General features: G+C 34.6%; 1 protein-coding gene and 1 long non-coding RNA gene across 2 annotated transcripts; one reads left to right on the top strand and one right to left on the bottom strand.

Annotated features, from left to right (window-relative positions):
- Window positions 1–371: 371 nt before the first annotated feature.
- Window positions 372–20493, bottom strand: LOC100367443 (hexokinase-1-like). Its single transcript, XM_002740475.4, has 9 exons — window positions 20147–20493; window positions 10348–10510; window positions 9901–10037; window positions 8772–8892; window positions 8504–8598; window positions 6830–6929; window positions 5980–6172; window positions 2650–2805; window positions 372–2035 (listed from the first exon to the last, which is right to left on the bottom strand). The coding sequence occupies exons 1-9, from the start codon at window positions 20159–20161 to the stop codon at window positions 1669–1671; spliced, it is 1347 nt and encodes a 448-aa protein (XP_002740521.1). The 5' UTR covers window positions 20162–20493; the 3' UTR covers window positions 372–1668.
- On the top strand, window positions 14322–15206 carry LOC146737854 (uncharacterized). The gene is made up of 2 exons (XR_014930698.1): window positions 14322–14542; window positions 15033–15206. It is a non-coding gene; the product is annotated as an uncharacterized LOC146737854 (long non-coding RNA).
- Window positions 20494–20579: the final 86 nt, after the last annotated feature.

The following is a 20579-nucleotide window of genomic DNA, read 5'->3' as shown; positions in this document are numbered from 1 at the left end:
AGATATACAACACATAGTTTGCCTTTTATATGCAAAGCAGGATGTGGGAAGACCATCTATGCATACAGAATAAACATATATACAAGTTTGATAGTAATCACCTAATTGGAATGTAGAAAAAAATGGAAGTTATTCACGACTCTTAGAGACAATTTGAAGGAGTATAAGGGTGTGTAAATATGTACAGCAACACAGAAACAAACATGTTAATATTAAATATATCATGAATTTCCCAATCAACCTGGTTCTTAGTACCAGCACACTCTTTATTATGGGGAAACTCGCGAACAGTTCTAGTATGCAAGTTATTGAACAAAATGTGGTATCCTCTATTGACAACATTTAATCGAAGGAAGAAAGACACGTACAAATTCTAGTTTCTAGCAATGGATTTGATCTCTCATTCTTCCATGTGCAAAGCAAAGGTCTTACCACTACACTTTGAAATTTCCCAATAGACTAATTAAAAAAACAAAATAACACAATTTTATACATGCAACACTGGCCAAATTTTTACTAAGGCTTACAACTCTGACAGAAAGCCTGCTCATTAAAAAAATATATTATCTACATCTATAAATGGTGTTGGGGGAAGGTGGCTAGATTTTAAATAAGAGAATGCCCTACAACTTGCAATAAAAAAAAGTCTCTGCGTTATCCCATACTTTTGTAACTGTATATTCACTGTTATTAGAAGATTGCCATTCAGTTTATTTCATATATACACTGGATTTTCAGGATAAAGGCGAGCCAAAGCAGAAACTATATCAATCGTTCATTCAGCCAAACTGTTCTAAACAAAAAAACGTGGGTATTTTGGAGGCTAAATTAAACATTTTTGCTCATGTGACTTTGCGACATAATTACTACAAAATTAAGGTAATATATACTAATCATTTATTCTGAAAACTAAATTACGTACAATGAAAACATCCCCCTTCCTGATATATCTGGTACAAGAACTGTACATATGTGCAGTCAATTTGACTGCTTAGAATACTTGTATGTTTTTAAAGATTTTGAATGTTGTCCGGAATAAATGACAGCGGATGCTGCTGTACACACTGAGCTGGCTGCCAGTTTAACAATCCTTAGTGAGTGATGTGAGTGATATTCAAAAATTCTTTATGGAAATAATTCCCTGAAATAATTGTCCAACTTGGCAAACTATTTTTCTATCTATGCATATTTTATATATTTCTATACATATTACATAATTGAAAAAAGTTGATTGACTACAGTCCTAATCAATAATTACCCGGTATGCAAATCAATTTAAACAAAAAAATGTGATGCCCAGTTCGCCCATATTCAATATACTTATAGCTAATCTTGTGTTGGTCTTTTGTCTTTGTAATGGTTTTTTTTAAGTAATTTCTGGTGTTCTTAAAGTTGTTATTTTTTGATATTGAATTTTTATGGTAACAGAATGGCTATGGTTCCTCCCATAGACAATACCATCACATAGACTAAAGGCTGACACAAGAAGAGCCATGATTCTTCCCATAGACAATACCATCACAAAGGCTGACACAAGAAGAGCCATGATTCTTCCCATAGACTAAAGGCTGACACAAGAAGAGCTATAGCCCCACAGCTAACTACTGTACAAAATGGTAATATGAAGTGAAAGGCACAAATAGATATTACAGGTCTTGTGTACATATGCTATTCTGCTTTTGTCTTGCTCTTTAGTGTATGAGCGACAGCCGCTACTAATGCTGCTCCTTTGCCACTGCCATCTTCCGAAAGAACAAATTTGACATTAACACCAGGAGCCAACTGTTTGATTGTGGCTGTCATGATGTCGTGGAACCTGGGGTGCTTTCTGTACAGAGATCCATCCACCCCGCATGTGACATCACTTTTTCCGACCTGGCAGGCAACAGCAGCAATACCAGCTGCGGCTAGCTGTGCAGCACGAGATGACACTGCAGCACACACAGCTTTCACGATTTTACAACCTTGGTCAGTTATCTCAAGACCATGATCTTTCATGAGTTTTCTGCATACTTTATAATCTGGACTTGTATCTCTGAAAGTAAAGAAACAATAAATACGCTTTAGCAATAGTTGTCAGACAATGAATATTAAACAATATTCCTGATCTGCCAAAATGGTAATCCCCTTGATTCAAACATATGTGTGACATGATGTATATATAAAGTTTGAACATGATTGATTGGTCAAGGCATGTCAGAGATAATGAGTCAGGAACAGCACTCTTAAAACAAAATGGCCACCATTTTGAATCCGGTTTGAAAAAACAAAATGCTGTGCATCAAGGTCTCAGTACATGCATGTCAGATGTATGTGTATGTACCAATTAAGTTTGAACATAATCAATCAATCCATCCATCCATACATGACTGATTGATATTGATGAAGTTTAAACATTAAAATGTTTTTGTTGTTTTTTTCCAATCAAATTGTGAAATAAAATGCATATGTACGTGTGAAATTCTGAATGTGATCCGTCCAGGCGTGTCTAAGATTTTAATGTGAGAATAGTCCATTAATATTTATGAATAAATGTTTACAAAGAATGGGCCTCTGAACTGAGCATGCACTTCAGAAGGTGGCAATACGGGATGAGTAAATTACAGGATTTGTCTAGTGAAGCGGTTGCCCTGGCAACACTTAACTTACCCCTCAATCTGTGAAAGATTAGCTGTCTCAAACTTCCATGAATTCCTTAACGCCTCAGTTGTTTTACCATCAAATAAAACATGGTTTTCAGCTAATTTCACAAGAATTTGACGAACTAATTCACCAAGATACATCCCAGAAATCATCTTTTCAAATCTGTTGATAAAACAAAAGATATTTGATTTAGTTACTACATGGTGTGTATGCAGTCACGATAAGCTTAAAAATCAGTTCACTATAGATATTCCTACAATACCAGAGAAACTACAAATAAAATACATTATTATACATCTGTCAATATAACCCCACAAGTTAAAGCGTGCCGTAATTTTGCAATATTTTACAGGGTATTTTCATCCTACCATATTAGGAAGTGCGAATTCCAAATATGGAATGATTACACACGTAAGCGTCCTCTAATGATAAAAACAAACATAGCTGCCACCCGAGTTTGACCGGACTTCATACAAAGAAGTTCGCTGACACTGTTCTTAACATTTTGAATTTTGGCATTCCCATGGTGTATTCTTGGAAGGAAAAGATGTATAATACTAAGGTTATTACGAGAATACCTCAAAGTATGCACTCAGACAGTATGTCGCGCATCGACTTCCGCCCCACATCGGTCGATATTCCAGCTGTATGTCTTCGTGCATACTTTGAGGTATTCTCAAAATAACTTTATAGTATGACAGTTTTCATGCTTTACAGGACTGCATTATTTTCTATTTGCATACTGGCTATCAGCTAGCTTTGCATTTTCATAAAAAATTTTAATTTTTTAATTTAATTTGTTAGAACTATATAGAGTCTATCAAGAGATATTTGGGCTTGTGAAAATGCGTGGATAGTGAGAAAACAGTTCATAACCAGTGGAATCACCAGTGGTACACAACTAACCGACTCCTCCCGATCATTACTGATTCAACCTACGTTCTTTCGGTGCTTTGTTATGAGTCAGTTCCCATTATTCTAGGAAGTTCACAATAGCAACTCAATAGATGACAGACTCGATCGCGTTGAGCGTTGTTACGAAATGTAAATCCACCCAAGACGCATGGTTTTTTAGCTCTGCTGTTGACTTTGTTGAGCGGAGCTTATCATATGAGTGATTGTCCGTCCTCGTTCGTGTCAATGTTTTACTTTTTCGACTTCTTCTTGAAAACTACAAGCCTGAATGCTTTGATACTTGGTGTATTTGTACCTTGGGTAGACCTCTCTCAGATTTGTTCATTTCATGATCATATCCAAGCAAGTCCAATTGCTTTGATATTACACATATAGGTACTACATGTGGTAATATTTTCTTCTTGTTAAAAACCACAATCATTTATGGTCAAAAATGATATTTTTGAATTCTTGTTGAAAACAGCAAGTCCCATTGCATTGATACTATGCATATTGTTCTTTTTCTAATGATATCTTCTGTTCTTTAATTGAAATGTGCATTGCTAACAGCGGAGCTATCTCAGTCGAGAGGCTGCTTGTTGGTGATATTAGTAGCTTTGTAATCCCTAGATTATCCAGTTTTGGATTTACTACGATTAATCTTTGGCATTTTCTTTGGATACTACTTATACTGACAGAAGCATGGCTTTTATCAGTTTACGAGACAAAACGAGACTATCATCGAGCTGCCAAAAATGCCTCATACTCAGGTTAGTTTCATCATGGAGCTCCATAGTTTCATGATTTATTTGTGTTCATATATTCATTTAGTCATAGAAAATGATTTTGATCATAGTTTACCAGATTGTAATCCTGAATAGGTCGGAATGTAAACACAAGGTTTCCTTCTTCGCGATCAATGTAACGATGTTTTCATTCCACGTTGATAAAGAATATCATTGCGATTGCAGTGTGCATTGTCACCTACTAGAAATGCCTATTAGTAATATTGGTATGGAAATAAAAGACAGTAAAATGTTAAAATAGCAAAAGTGCAAACGCCAGTGAATTGTACATCCAGGGTCTCAGTTCTAACACTCGAGTCATTGCAGTAATACATGTAAAACTAGAATATCATAGTGATTTATAAAAAAAATAATATTATTTTGAAAATCGATAAAATCGATGTTTATTTTTTTGTTTTTCAAAATCGCAAATATATAGAACTGATTGACTGTTGATAAAAGATGTAATACCTGTTATTTTCAACTAACAGGAAACCCCATAGTTGGCTGCTGTTCACAGCTTTACAACTAACTTGTGTCATCAGTTCTAAATTTTGAAATTGAGTATGGCCAACTAGTTTGGAATCATTGTGTTTGGATGGAGAAAACTAAGATTGTGTTATTTGACACCACACACTGGTAATATACATTCAGAAATTGTGTTTGTTACATGATATTTTGGGTGTGTTAATAAAAGATCAGATCATGGAAAAAGTGTACACACTGGTCAGCACTGTTTAATTGTAGGCACAATTTCTTTCCATAGTTTTTGCTGTTATGCTGATGCATGAAAATGTATGCAGGAAGATTGCCTGGCCACAAGTGCTTATATTTTTTTTTATTTATTAGTATAATTGTCATTACTATTATGAGACATATTTAGGTTATGCATGTTGCAGTTTTGAAAGCAAGCTTTAAGCTATTTTTAATCCAGCTTAAAGCTAGCAAGCTAGTGTGACTGATTGTTTTAACATTCTGAAGCTGACTGATTCATTGTGTAGAACGTACGACACAGCCCCGGAACTAGCCCTGTGTACAGTGCTGTGTGTACGGGGACGCGTTTGGTTGATAGATGTCCCCACCACAGCCCTGCGTACCTCCATAGACAAAGTCCGGGAGCGCACTGTAATTGGTGCGCAAGTTAAAAATAAGTAGTTTCCCAGCCGAAATCGGTTGAAATGACGATAGTTATATGAAACTGAAATGTCTTTAAAAAATGACTAGTAAAGACGGACAAAATGTAAACGCGTAGGTACCGGAGGAATTATCCACCAAACGTCGCCATTTTTAATTTCATTCAAGCAAGAGTATGTGTTTGTTTTTAAGGCAAAGTAGCCAATTTCATCCACAATTGGACTCCGAACTGGGAGTTCTGAATATATCTAGTGATCGATCATCATTTTTGGTACCTGGGCATATTATTTCATTAAAAAAATTATATTTTTCAAAGTCCCGGACTTTGTCTATGGAGGTACGCAGGGCTGTGGTGGGGACATCTATCAACCGAACGCGTCCCCGTACACACAGCACAGTACGCAGGGCTACCCCGGAACATGTGTGACAGGCACAAACTACGGTATATTCTGAAACACATATGTCTTTTGGTGGTTAATAATCAACAAGCCATCTCACCAAAAATAGGAATTTGTGTACTCACTTTTGTTTTCCCACATTGTGTGTTTTCTTATCAATTGACTCGTCATACTCTGTTCTCAAGTCATCAAGTACTCCATCATCACCAAATGCACCCCATTCCATGTTAATTAACACTTGCTTAGGGGGATCAGTGTCACCATCCCAGGTTTCAACATTCTCAAGTTTTTCAATATAGCATGCATTGGTACCAGTTCCTTTTGAAACAAACAAAATATATTCATTGAAAATTAAGAACTAATCAAATGTTATAAAAAAATAGTTTTCATTTCTAAATCCTAAATGCCATGACATTATGTATCATCTGAGTAGTTAAATTGGACTATTTCCTTATAATATTACATTTGGTTCATGAATAAAAAGAAAGCATTTGACAAGAAGCACTTTTGTACATGATCGTCTCGTGTTGTCTGTACGTTTCAGAATATAGTTTGTGCTTGTCACACAAGTTCCAGGTTTATGTCTTTCTACACTATGCGCCAGTCAGTTTCAGGACGTGAAATAATCAGCCACAATAGGCAATATAATGACTTGCTAACTCACTTTATGAGGATAATGCTATTACAGCCAAATTACTGTTCTATTATAAAAGTGTATGGGTACATTTTGGGGAAAGTCTAATGTGTTTGTTATTGCTTGCACTAGTTTGTCTGAAAAAAATACCCACAATTCATCATAATTTACCAGTTTGGCTGAAAGCAATGCTATCCTCAAAAAGGTCTATTCTAGCCATATAACCAACTGCCCACAATGTCATTTTTATTTTATTTGGGTTAGTTTTGAAAATATGTGGTTCGTTAAATTTTTTTTATTTGTTTTTATGAGATGTTTATTGGCAATGCCTGGTAACTTACCAAGTATGAGACCTACAACACAATCAGGAAATGCATGCGCACAAGACATGAGTGTTCCAGTTGTATCATTGACCACTGCAATCACATCAAGTAAAATATCCTGAAAATGAATAGCAAAAAAACACTGATTCTGCACTATTATCGGGTCACAAAGCAGTATAATTTAGAATTGTGTCATAAAATTTATTGAAAAATTCTTTGTGTCAATCAATTTGAATCCACTATGGAAAGGAATTCTTTAGCCAACATTATGTACTCACATGTAGCCCCCCCCCCCCAACCACAATACGTCTCACAATAGAAAAGTTTGTTACCCCAGATGCCTCTATTTTTTTCTCTGCTTCTCTACCAAAACTTTTACTATATACAATTCCTGTTCCGCCAACAATAAATTTGCATATCTTAACCTTTAGCCTATGAAAGAATACCAAATCATGTAAAAACATGATGACAGCACCAAAGGTCACCACCGCTTGGACCAACAACATATGATACTAGAACCTTGACCACTTGGTCCAATAACATATGATACTAAAATATTGACCACTTGGTTCAACAACAGATGATACTAAAATATTGACCACTTGGTTCAACAATTAACAGATGATACTAGAACCTTGACCACTTGGTTCAACAACAGATGACACTAGAACTTTGACCACTTGGTCCAATAACATATGATACTAGAACCTTGACCACTTGGTCCAATAACAGATGATACTAGAACCTTGACCACTTGGTCCAATAACATATGATACTAAAATATTGACCACTTGGTTCAACAACAGATGATACTAGAACCTTGACCACTTGGTTCAACAACAGATGACACTAGAACTTTGACCACTTGGTCCAACAACATATGATACTAGAACCTTGACCACTTGGTCCAATAACAGATGATACTAGAACCTTGACCACTTGGTCCAATAACATATGATACTAAAATATTGACCACTTGGTTCAACAACAGATGATACTAGAACTTTGACCACTTGGTCCAATAACATACGATACTAAAATCTTGACCACTTGGGTCAATAACATATGATACTAAAATTTTGACCACTTGGGTCAACAACAGATGACACTAGAATCTTGACCACTTGGTCCAACAAGAGATGATACTAGAATCTTGACCACTTGGTCCAACAAGAGATGATACTAGAATTTTGACCACTTGGTCCAACAAGAGATGATACTAGAATCTTGACCACTTGGTCCAACAAGAGATGACACTAGAATCTTGACCACTTGGTCCAACAAGAGATGATACTAGAATCTTGACCACTTGGTCCAACAAGAGATGACACTAGAATCTTGACCACTTGGTCCAACAAGAGATGATACTAGAATCTTGACCACTTGGTCCAACAAGAGATGATACTAGAATCTTGACCACTTGGTCCAACAACAGATTATACTAGAACCTTGACCACCCGGTAATACCAGGGTCTTACTTGTTCTTTCATTATAATAATCATGCACAGCATAAATGTTCCCTAATACAAAGAATGCACAGACAAACCCAATCCAGTAATTTCTACCTATACCATCATGCACTAAAAACTTGTCCATGTATTATGATGCATATGAATATGTCTACACGTTCATAAAAGACATAAGATGATTGACACTGATTACTTCATATCATGAACAATGTAAAAAGCTTACCCCTCTACGTTTGACAGCTTCATACAGAAGTACACAAACGTCTTTACCTTCCACTCCTGAGGCTTTGAAACCTTTAGTCCACATTGTCAGAGTGGCTAGCAAAGAAAAACAAACTTATAATGTACTTGTTTCCTATTAAAGGAATAACTTTAACCAGCATCATGTCCATGTAAGAGGGATAGCAGAGAATATTTGCCATGAATAATCATATTTTGTACATTGCTAGACAACCACCAAATTCACATGTATTAGTTTGACCAATCCTCACCTGATGCCAAACCTTTTTGTTGACACGGAAACGAAAATGTGAATCCAAGTGGAAGTGCTCTGTCCTTCAATCCCTGTTTTCCAATGAAATTAGCAAGACACTCTGCGATGTAATCAAATAACTGCAAAAAAAAAAAAAATACAATTGGATAATTATATCAGTATAATGGCATTCCGTTTTACATTGCATTCCAAACCTACAACCAAGCAATCAAGCAATAAACCAACATGTGTAACATATAGCATATTTACTCTTATCAGTAGCACATGGGCTTACCTAAACTGTAGAGAGGTTTCTATAGTTAAAATAATCAATATTTTAATGATTCAGTATGCAATACATGTGACTTTTGTTTTACATGCATTTCTATTGGTGATGTGCTTCTAATATGCAAGTATGCATAAGTAACAACTTTCATTGTCAGAGTTAGGCCAGATGGTTAAAAGATTTGGATTGGCACTTTGATAAAGGAGAAGTACTTCTAGGTAAATGGGGACTAATCCAATCACTAAAGCTATGTTATAAAACAATATCAATGCACATAATGTTTTAACATTTATTTAATTTTACATGCATGTGTCAATGTCTAAACATGTTGAGTTTTTAGTAAAAAAAAAGCATCAGTACAAGAGAAGGATTTGTTAAGCATAATGAATAAGTTGGTAATACTTCCAATCAAAGGGTTATTTCCCATACTGTCACAGTGAATTCTGTGGGTGGCCCTCTCAATTGCAATAAGCAGGCCTTACACTGACACATATCCTAGCCCCTATAAATCTAAGAATCATTGGTTAGGAAACAGTATTTAAGGGGAATCACGTATACCTATGACATAATAATAATTTGGTTTTAATATGCACAGAGCAAAACAGAATAGATATGCATATATAAAAGACTTGGTGGGCAGAGTCAATAAATAAAGAATACTGTGAAATACTTTATTTTAGCTGGAATTGATTTTCGCTGAATAGACTTTTTGAGTGTTTTGTATGGATTTTATTTTCACTGAATGTAAAATATAGGAAAAAAGGTATATTCGTTGGATTTTATTTTCACTGAATTATTCCTTCAGCGAAAATAGCGAAAATTAATTCCAAGCGAAAATAAAGTAATCTTCATTAATTCTCACCTTTTCACCAGTGCCTTCCATCAGCTCTTTGGTTAGCTTGTAAACTTCACTGAATTGTTCTACTTTTTCACCAATCTTAATGTACAACACACGGAAGTTACTGCCACCAAGATCCAGGGCGAGAAAATCACCTCTCTCTAAAATATATAAATCACGTTATATTGTTACTGACATATTCATGGTTACCAATTTTGAAAATGATAGACAAAGTTCTTTACATATAGGTACCAAGTTTGAATCCAAAATATTTTGAATGACTTAATTTTTAACTTGAATTTCTTTTTCATAGTTCAATATCCAAATCTTAATCTTTCATAGGGAGCATGACGCCGAGGTATCCTTACTTAAAAAAATGACAATCATAAAATTAAACGTGAAAATACCTGAAAAATATGTGCGTTTGTCAATTAGTACAATGTATGAACAGCTAAAATCTCTGATTCTCACCTGTACCATCGGGAGTAGATCTCACATATGTTGGATACATCTTAACTCTAGCATTAGCATGACTAGCTTTACCAAGACCTTTCATCATCTCTATATGTAGTCTATCTTTGACACTTTTCAATTGATCTTTATTCAGATGCATACACTCCAGTATAGTCTCAAGCTAAGTACAGAAAAATAAACAATAGTAAGAATAATTCAATCTTTCTGGATGACACCATGTGTCGTAATCATTGATGGGTTAACTGGAAGGAAATGTTTAGTTGTATGTGAATTATTTTAAAAATGAGATTCCACCCATGGATGAAAAAAGCACATCATGAAATTCTCCAGTCTATGAGATTGCTTCAACATAGAGGGCAGTATACATCTTTGGACAGTCAGTTCAAGTTTAGACCAACCTAATTTTATATTAGCATACCATTGAGAGTATATAGAGTAAAACCAACCATGTTTGTTGTGATATTGGTTGGTGAATTTATATATAGTAAGTGTGTAGTAATATGTTGCCATATACATTTTCTCTTAATCCCGTAGTGTAAAATAAATGAAACTTTTTTTGAAATACCATGTTTACCTACGATGTATGCAGACTCTGTTTTCAATGTGGAGGTCTTGTATATCTGCTCAATATTTATTGAATGACGGGTATGCAAAAAGAAGTAAGGACCCGTTTAAAATCTGATTTCATTGCAATTTGAAGATCGAGTTATAATTCCAGGGAATGTTTTTAGATTCCAAATCTAGAGTAGTTATTTACCTACACATGCCATACTCACTACCCTGGTTAAACCATGTATTGGCAAATCCCTTATAAATAGGCAATTAATTTCTTTTGTAAATTTCATTGAGTTGACCCTTCATATGACAGACCTGAATCGGCAAGTACATTACTGATTATAACTAAAGTTCATTATTATACATTTAGCACTAAAAACAACAGAATTTGCCACTCCATATTAAACCAATTTATCAGCAATTGTATCATATTAATAATAAGTTTATAATACGAATATCTCCAAGTATGCACTCAGGCAGTACAAGGTTGCATTGGCCATTGCTATGAGTGGGCGAGACCTGATCGCCACACTGCTGACTATAATTGTCATAGTTGTAATCACTCAAGGTTGCTTTACATAGTGTTTCTAAATATGATTTCAGGATTCTGTTGGAGTTGATTTCATGTGCAACATCCAAATCCTTTGCATAATGCATACAGGGCGAGTTTATTTTTTTTTTCTTTACAGATTTTACTGATTGGCAATGCAACTTTAAGGAGAATTGCTCCATGCAATAACTTGTACCATTAGGTACCTGGACTGACACGCCTGTATAGACATGACAAACATCTGATAGGTGGTGATAAATGGGGTTTACATAACCCAGTCTAGTCGACTAGTAAATCAATCAATCAAATCCACTTGTCATTAGGAAAATCTAAAGGTACAATACTGACAATAATTAAAATATATCGTAAAGATAATATTTATAAAAGGTAAGCAAATCCTATTTTTAGGTACAGTGATTTGTAATGTAGGGTGTCATATTTTTATCAGTAGTATTACAAAATGCAGTGGACGTTTGATTGCACTAACATAAATGAGATATTATTGGCATGTTTAAAGAGACAAACCACCTGTAATACACACTTTATAAATAAGCATACAAAGACACCAAATGCAGTCTGAGATAAAAGCTGCATTTGCATTAATTTAGTATTTCTGGAAATTGATGATTCTTGTGATTTTGTATTTTCAATGCATACACCACCAGTTGCATACCCTCACCTTATAAATCCTTATATAAATAATTAAAATCTTAATCCAGTAAACATTAACAACCAGAAATAATCTGTTTTGAGTGAATAGCAAGTAGACTTATGTTACTAGCATTCATATCAAAATATCTAAAAATACATTATTAAGGAGATATTTGATCATGGCACAAATTCATTGCTACACTCAAGTCCAGCCAGATTCAGCCTCCCTCTGCAGTTTTAAAAATTACCTAGTAGAGACGAGGTGAGAAGTGCCACCTTCATTCTAGATCCAAATAATGACCCACTGCCACGCTGCATGCATATCAGTGCTGGCAATCGCTAACTATTTTAGGAGCTATTAACTGCCACATAAAAATTGACCTATTTCTCACTGACATTCAATTAAGCAGCACCCAATGAACATGTTATTTTTATATAGAGTGACACTTGGTATATTCATGGTATAGTATAGTACATGTATATTATAAAGATAGTTCTGTCCATAACATATTGTCAGCTGACACCATAATATATCATTATTATTGGCTATGCTATGAGTGGTGATTTTCAGCAGACCATGTGTTAATAGTGGACTCATCTACATGCACTATGTCACATAATCTTCCATTCATAGTGACGCAGGGAAATATGCAACATACGGAACTGAGTGATTATCGCCACAAATGAACGCTTAAATATACAGTCACTCATGAGATGTAAAACTTTAGTCATATTTGAACACAGATGCCCTTTACAGTTGCACTCTGGGATTATTCCTAAATCTTTATTGGAATCCTCAAACTGAGCATTTTTTTTTCAGGATTCCCTGGAATTATCGATGTCCTAAACTACTGCAGAATAGAGGCAAGTCTTTGTGAGGCAAAACATGTTTCAAAATATCAAATGACTAACACCAACATTCAGACATGCCACAGTCTCTGTAGAGGGACTGTGGACATGCTAAATGTCATTCAAAATTACAAGTTTATATATGCCACAATTTGCACAAATTTAAAAAACTAATATTTCACATAATAGTTCCAATACGCTTAACAAAGTACGAATAATCTCAGAGTGCAATTTAAGATGTAATAACTCTGGGAAAGCAGTTGGTGTGATCACAAAAATAAAGCCATGAATGCAGACTCCAACAAAACTGAGAATTGCATGAATGTAAACGTTCTGAATAGGAACTGTTCGAGGTCCAATGCAGCATAATATTGTGATATTATCGGATATGTTCAGTAACATACGGATAAAAACATAATATAATATACGCAATATGAAATAAATTGCAGCAGCTGTTTTTCAATACTGTCTATTTAGCTACAGTAGGCATGATATTTATAGCAACTGAAATCACCATGGCAACAACACGCAGCAAAAGCATCCATGACTGCAACAGAAATATTTGTAAAAGCATCACAGTGGAAGTGGAAAGATGAGAATAAGAAGAAGAGAAAGAAATACCCCGAATTTATCAATCGAAGACTGTCGTCGTGCCTTCCATTGTCCGCCGACATTAACCCATTTTCCCTGCTGAGAAAGTTAAAAATTACCAAAATATTAGTTTGCTTGCAACAAAATAATCTTGACACCAATTGTCTTTACTTCAAATATACTGCACACCATTGATAGCCCTATAAAAGAATACCAGTTTAATGCATTTACTGTTGACTACGATATAGTCAGTCAAAACAGAGATGTACAAATGTACGTATTACTAAACTATGTATATACAAGATGTTTCCACCACATTACTATCTATTACAAATATACATTTTCAATGGAAATACACAAGTTTTGAATCATAGTCAACCTAATGTATGCCCCATGGATATAACAGAAGTGGATTCATTACTCTTATAGAGCAAAATACTATATATATTCATGTATTTAGTAATTGGAATGGGCAAAGAGGCATGCTTATGTCAATGTTTGATACCGGTAAATAAGGGAACTTCAGCAATACTATTTGGGAGGCATAGATATATTCATTATCACACAATGTCCACTATATACAGTTAAACAGAGAAATCTGTACTCCTTGTTTTCTCATATGGAGAAATTTGATTCAGTCAGCAGTACACAAAGCAATCCGATTAAAATCTGATGTAGTGTACGGGGCTTTAATTATTTTGGCTCTAAACTTATTTTTATTTTATTTTTTATTATATTTGTTATTAATGCCCTTTTATTTTATTATTTTACTTTGATTTTGTGATTTTTTTAATTCCGCCCTACCTACATCTGAGCCGATGCCTATGTAACGAGATTTCAACGAGACCCACTATCGACGATTTTAGTCAACGAATCACAGACCTCATTCTATAGTGCACATGATGACGTCAGGTAGCAAACAGACTCAAATAAAATGGCGGATTATACAGACGTTAGCGACCGAGAATGACAACCGGGGAATGACACGGCTTTTCGGTAAGTTTATCATTGTAAAATGCAACGAAAGTCATTTTTATGTTAATATTGTGGCTCGAATGGTTCGATCCTTATTTTGCATAGTTATTCTGGGAGTGACGATTTTGTTTCCACCGGTTCGACCGAACACCGGTGTCTTTTTCCAGTCGCCTGCCCTGGAGACAGGTGATGTTTTGTTGACGATCGGGCCAAAATCGTCTCCGGTATTGAAGCCATAGCTGTAAATATTCATCAAATTGTATCAATGTTTTGTACATTATACAATAACTCTTTATTAAAGTAATTGAGCTGATTTGGACTGGAATAAAATATTTTTTTTATTTGGAACACATCGCAATTGATCAGGAAATATTATTTTGCTCCAATTTTCTGCGTCGATGCCGTGGGCCGGTGACCGCTATACAATTTAAAATCAGTTTGCATTGTTTACTATAGCTGTTTACAGTGTTCTAATCATTACGATTTACTTATTTTTTTGCTTCCATTCTAGATAATTATGCTCAGTGATGTAAAATTGAAGCGATGACTGAATGAACGAACCTTGGCTGGCGAAGATGTATCTGGAAGTGTACACATTTGTTGGAAGTGAAAAACATATTCAATGTAATGACAAAAATTGTAAAATGCTGTGGAATTTCTTTTGCAAATAAAAATATACTAGCAATTTTCTATTAATGGTTTATTCAAGTGGGCAAAATATAATGTATAGATAGATTGCCCGTATACACTGAAAAGTAAGCAACCGACAGCCTGTATAAAAGGGGGTCTGTGATTGGCTGTTACTTACGCGAGATTTGAACGGGACTTACATAGGCGTCAGATCAGATGTAGGTAGGGCGGAATTTAAAAAAAATCAAAGTAAAATAATAAAATAAAAGGGCATTAATAACAAAAGTAATGAAAAATAAAATTAAAATAAGTTTATAGCTAAAATAATTAAAGCCCGCACACTACATCAGATTTTAATCAGATTGTACACAAAGGTTCATGTACATTACGAACAACACAAACAAGCAATGTATACTTGGAATAATATACTACATACAAACAGCATTGGAAAAAAGAAAATCTCTTGCAGATTAAATCTTTATTATTATCTACATTTTAAATTTTATGTTGATAGCATATGTATTACTGGTAGACATTTTATTTATTTTAACTTATTTTGTTGTACTGTGATAAAAAAAATTTATTACATGTAATGTGTAAACCAAATTTTCTTTACGGTGTTAATAAAGATTATTATAAAACGGAGTTCGAAAACGAGGACTTATAATTCGGTCTCTTTCCGTCCGTCCCTTCGGAGTCTTATTTCAGAATCCTTTGGACAGATTCTGTTCATTCTTTGCATGTGTCTAGTACTTTATGTGGGACATATACACTTGCAGTGGTTTAGCGGTTCAATTCAAAATGGCTGACTGGCAGCCATCTTGTTTTTTTTAAATGTGGTATCTTGGACATGCTTTTTCAGTTTTTATTCAAATTTGGCACATACTGTAAAATCTGTATTAGAAGCCGCGGCTTCTATTAAAATGGTACAAAGCAACAGAGGGGATGCGGCTTCTATTAGAGCATCTACACATAAGAAATGATGAATTTTTGGTTCTCAATTATTCAAATAGAATGGATGCGACTTCTATTAGGGATGCGGCTTCTAATACAGATTTTACGGTACTTTATACATGTTAGGATACATGTCCTTGACAATTTGTTTCAAAATCGGATCAAGGATGGCTGCTACTACTATATTTCGAAGATTTATGTACCATTTTCATTCGTATTTGGCACATACATCATACATGTCACTTTGTTTCATAATCAGATCAAAGATGCCCGAATAACGACAGTTTTTATTTTTGGCCATATTACTATATCTCTGTCACCCATGTATCATTTTCATTGATATTTAGTATGTCATAAATGGATAGATGTCAATTCAATTTGTGATTTGATCAAATATGGTCGACTGACGGCCATCTTGTTTGTTTAAAATGTGATAACTCGGACATGCTTTCACTTGTGATCCATGTTTTTCTTTGCCATGTCTCAAACTAGAGGGGTAGTCACGCAACACGTGATGTAAATAAACAATCTGTTGTATACACCACTTGGGACTCAAGTTTCAAGGACAAACTCGCGACAACCCCTCCACTTTAATATGATGAGCACAAAGAGAACTGACTGTGTCATTTTCAATGACTTGTTTATTGAATAATTTATGTGAGATTTATCTAAGTAAGGGAATTTTAATTGCGTAAATTATGTAGCTTGATTTGAATGTGTTTTGAATATGTGTGAATTGCCAGAAATATTCAAACTATAAATTAGTTATTCTACATATATAATGCCAATAAAACTAATATCTCATAGTGCAGTAGGTACATATTCCTAGAGTTTCCCAATTTAGCTATCTTTGTTTCCCACATGTGCCGGTACATGCCCCTTCCCTCCATACATCCTTTTACTATTATACAAACTGTATGTACAAAAACAAAAAACCCACCCTTTCCAACCCACATCTATTTGTTCATTGATACAGTGCATTTAATTGGCTACCTTACTATATTGTACAGGTCCTTGACATTTTTCCCAACATGTGTTCTTACCTACAGTGCATCTCTATACTGTATAATACTTTATTTTCGCTTGGAATTAAATTTCGCTATTTTCACTGAAGGAATGATTCAGTGAAAATAAAATCCAGCGAATATACTTTTTTTTCCTATATTTTACATTCAACTCGTCAAAAATCAATGAAAATAAACTCCATACAAAACACCCGAAAAGTCTTTTCAGTGAAAATTAATTCCAGCTAAAATAAAGTATTTTACAGTAATACAAAAACATTTTCTCAAACACAGACTTGTAATTCATTTGGGTTTATCAATGTCAAATAATGTATACATGTACTACATGACAGTGTGTTGTGGTTAACTGGTAGAGTGTCTGCTCATATGCAGTTGAAGTTAGAATCTTGTGTTTCATGTTTGTATATGTAATCTTCAATGCTAAAATAGCTCAGTGTAAGTACATGTAGTAATGCAAGGTATACATGGAGGCGACCATGCCATTATTATCACTACTTTAGATAAATCAATATTTGAATAATTTCTTCAAAGCTGGATTTGTTTGTCATAACAATGCAAAAGAAGGAAAACTAGCTGATATCCATTTCTGATCATCTTGCAAAAGAGTTCAAGGTTAATAATAATTTGACAAATTTATGTGCAACTTGGGCAAAATTATTAAAACAAAATTCTTTGATAATAATTGAAATTGATAATTAATTGAGAGTGCAACAAAAAGATTATTTTTAGAGAACATTTTAGTTGACATACATGTACCTTTCTAATAATGACATATCTTTATTAAAATCGAATATAAGGTTAGAGTTTCACCATAAACATATCTATAACTCTATGAGTAAAGATTGTAAAAATATTCCATTGTAGTTATTGGATTCAATAATGCTTTAAGCTTGTCCCACTGTGATGTTGTTTTCACAAAAGTACCTCACTGGATTACTATTTAGTACCACCAGTTAAATGCATAAGCAGTTAAAAAATGAGATTTCTACCATATTTAGCCAGGGAAATACACCTTAACTGAGAATCATAGTTTATCATAGTGAATGAAAAAGCAACCCAACCAGCAGTATTGTAATATATATCTCACTGTTTTGCAAACAAAATAGTGATAGCAGCTTACCATCGAATTAACAATACTGCTGGTTGGGTTGCTTTGCTAAATGTGGGTCACCCAAAAAACTTCAGAAATAAAATTACTGCTGACTCGCAGCAAGGTTTCAGGGTGTGTTGTTACTATGTAACCAATACCGTATCTCCATTGGCAACATAAAAGTCAGTCTTACTATAATAAGAAAATTAATTGTCAAGTCATTAATAGTTTATCATTTTTAAACCATACAATCCAGAACCATGTGTACTTATCCCATAGGTTAAAATGCAATTGTTCTACAGTGCTGTTCAAATGTGAGCTCAAGGAATTTCAGACAGTGTTATTTAAATGTAGATGTTATGTTTTACCTGACAAACAAACGTGTACAATAACTTGAATGACTTAGAACCCATGTTCAACTAAGCATTTCTATTCTGGGTTCACGTTTGATTATGCACCCACTCCCTCCAAAATGTTCCTTAAAAATGACTGTCCAGTCATAAACCTTGTTCTTTTATCATTGTTTTTTGAATAACGGTAATAAAACTTATATGATATAGTGTGAATATTGACCGCCAGGAATGTGTTGTGAAACTATTCAGTTACAAAACTTTCTAATTACCATTTTTTTTGTTTTTGTTTTTAAAATCATGCATTTTTTTAGTGAAATGCAACAGATCATACTTGAACATTGATGATTCACTTAACGTACTGTATTATTCCCAGGCAATTGCAATGTTAAAACACAGCATTCTGATTGGATATAAACAGACTTGACCTATCAGATCAAAAGCTGTTGCTGCAGGTCAAAGCGTGCAAGAAAACATCATGGGGAAACATGCTTATAAACAAACACATTTGACAATAAATTATGAAGATTTTGACTTTGTTGGTGTCACCACAGACCCTAATAATTTTAACAACGTAAATGCTGGTACATAATTAATATTGGAATAAAATGTATGTATTGTAAAGTAATGTGAAAATAAATGACAACACTACTAATTTTGCAATTTCACCCAAAAAGACGTAATATTCTCTTCAATCTGGAACATGGTGAAATAAAATTGTCATTTGCATACTTTTTTGAAGGGATGTTTGGCTAAACATACACCCCCCCCCCCCCTAAAACACAATTTTGGAGCAGAGTACCCTGGATTCTAAGTGGTACATGCATGTACAAGTATGGTATTTACATGCTCCTCCAACCAATGAACAGTTTCCTTTGCCTTATTTACCTTTTAAAAAACAAATATCATAAAAATGATTGAAATGTTTACAGATACCTAATGACATACACATGTACAAAGACATTAGACATAAATTGTGAGAACAAAGCTATTTTCAACATTCCGGACAAAGTTTGCCAACAGCATATTCTTTAATCAGTGTTACTGTTAAGCAAACCGATAGTGCAATCAGTTCGGTGACATAGTAGCGTTACACCATGGAACTAACTCGTAAGTTCCATGGTTACACGACGTTAATGGGGCTGACTGAACTCAGTACACGGTGACACACCCATCTAGAGTCCATAGATAGCATTATTACGCCCTTGCGATATAGACAAAATTAGGGTAACTAAATAAATAATAATAATACGTGGGTTATAAGAAGCCACTGCCTCTACACATTTACTGTGATTACTATTCTTAAAGACATAGACCTACTATACGATCCCAAAACTTTCCCAGGACCAAACAAGCAACAAACAAGAACAGACGATGCTTTTCGGATTAACGCCCCTGCCTCCCCCACGCTAACGAAATAATACTCAAGTCTTCTTCCGACTTACTCTTCCGTCACGGTCTTCAAGAATGCAGTGAGATAGTACAGCAGCCCACCTGAGAGAGTTAAACTATAAAAAAAATGCCTAAACATTATAAAAGAAACATAACTATGAGTTACCAACGAGTTCATACTCACTTTGTTGTCTCCCATCTTATAGCTACAAGGTATCGTCAGCAATAGCAGGCTTCAAAACAACGGATAACACTTTCGTTCTGACGTTTGGTGTAATGACGAAGACACGTTCGGCGACAATGCCACGAGTTTAGTTACTACAAGGTCGACTGTATACTGTTAGTCAAATCGAGGCATGAAATGCACACCGGCAAGGCAAAGAGTGGGCGTGTTCAGGCCGGGGAAAGTCTGACAGAACGTCAGTGGTCAACATTCGTCATATGATTTTAATTAACTATTCAAGTCCCCCGATGATTGATCCCACCTATATAAAGTAAAATACAATTATACGGGCACGACGTCCCGCACTGACAAGTAGTGTACATAAGCTAACAAAAATAAATAGTATGACTGACTTTACTTAACTTATTATCCGTTAATGCTTATTTAAAGTATA

The sequence above is a fragment of the Saccoglossus kowalevskii genome, chromosome 10 (assembly GCF_978046115.1).
Source record: "Saccoglossus kowalevskii chromosome 10, keSacKowa6.1, whole genome shotgun sequence".
In the NCBI taxonomy this organism is placed as follows: domain Eukaryota; kingdom Metazoa; phylum Hemichordata; class Enteropneusta; family Harrimaniidae; genus Saccoglossus; species Saccoglossus kowalevskii.
Note: the sequence above shows the minus strand (reverse complement) of the source record. Positions and strands in the feature narration are given on the sequence as shown.

Coding starts and splice junctions, on each gene's coding strand:
- LOC100367443 (XM_002740475.4), bottom strand. Junction 8,893..9,900: donor TGGAAGGCACTGGTGAAAAG/GTGAGAATTAAT, acceptor TTTTTTTTGCAG/TTATTTGATTACATCGCAGA. Junction 6,930..8,503: donor AAGCTGTCAAACGTAGAGGG/GTAAGCTTTTTA, acceptor ATTCATTTTCAG/GATATTTTACTTGATGTGAT.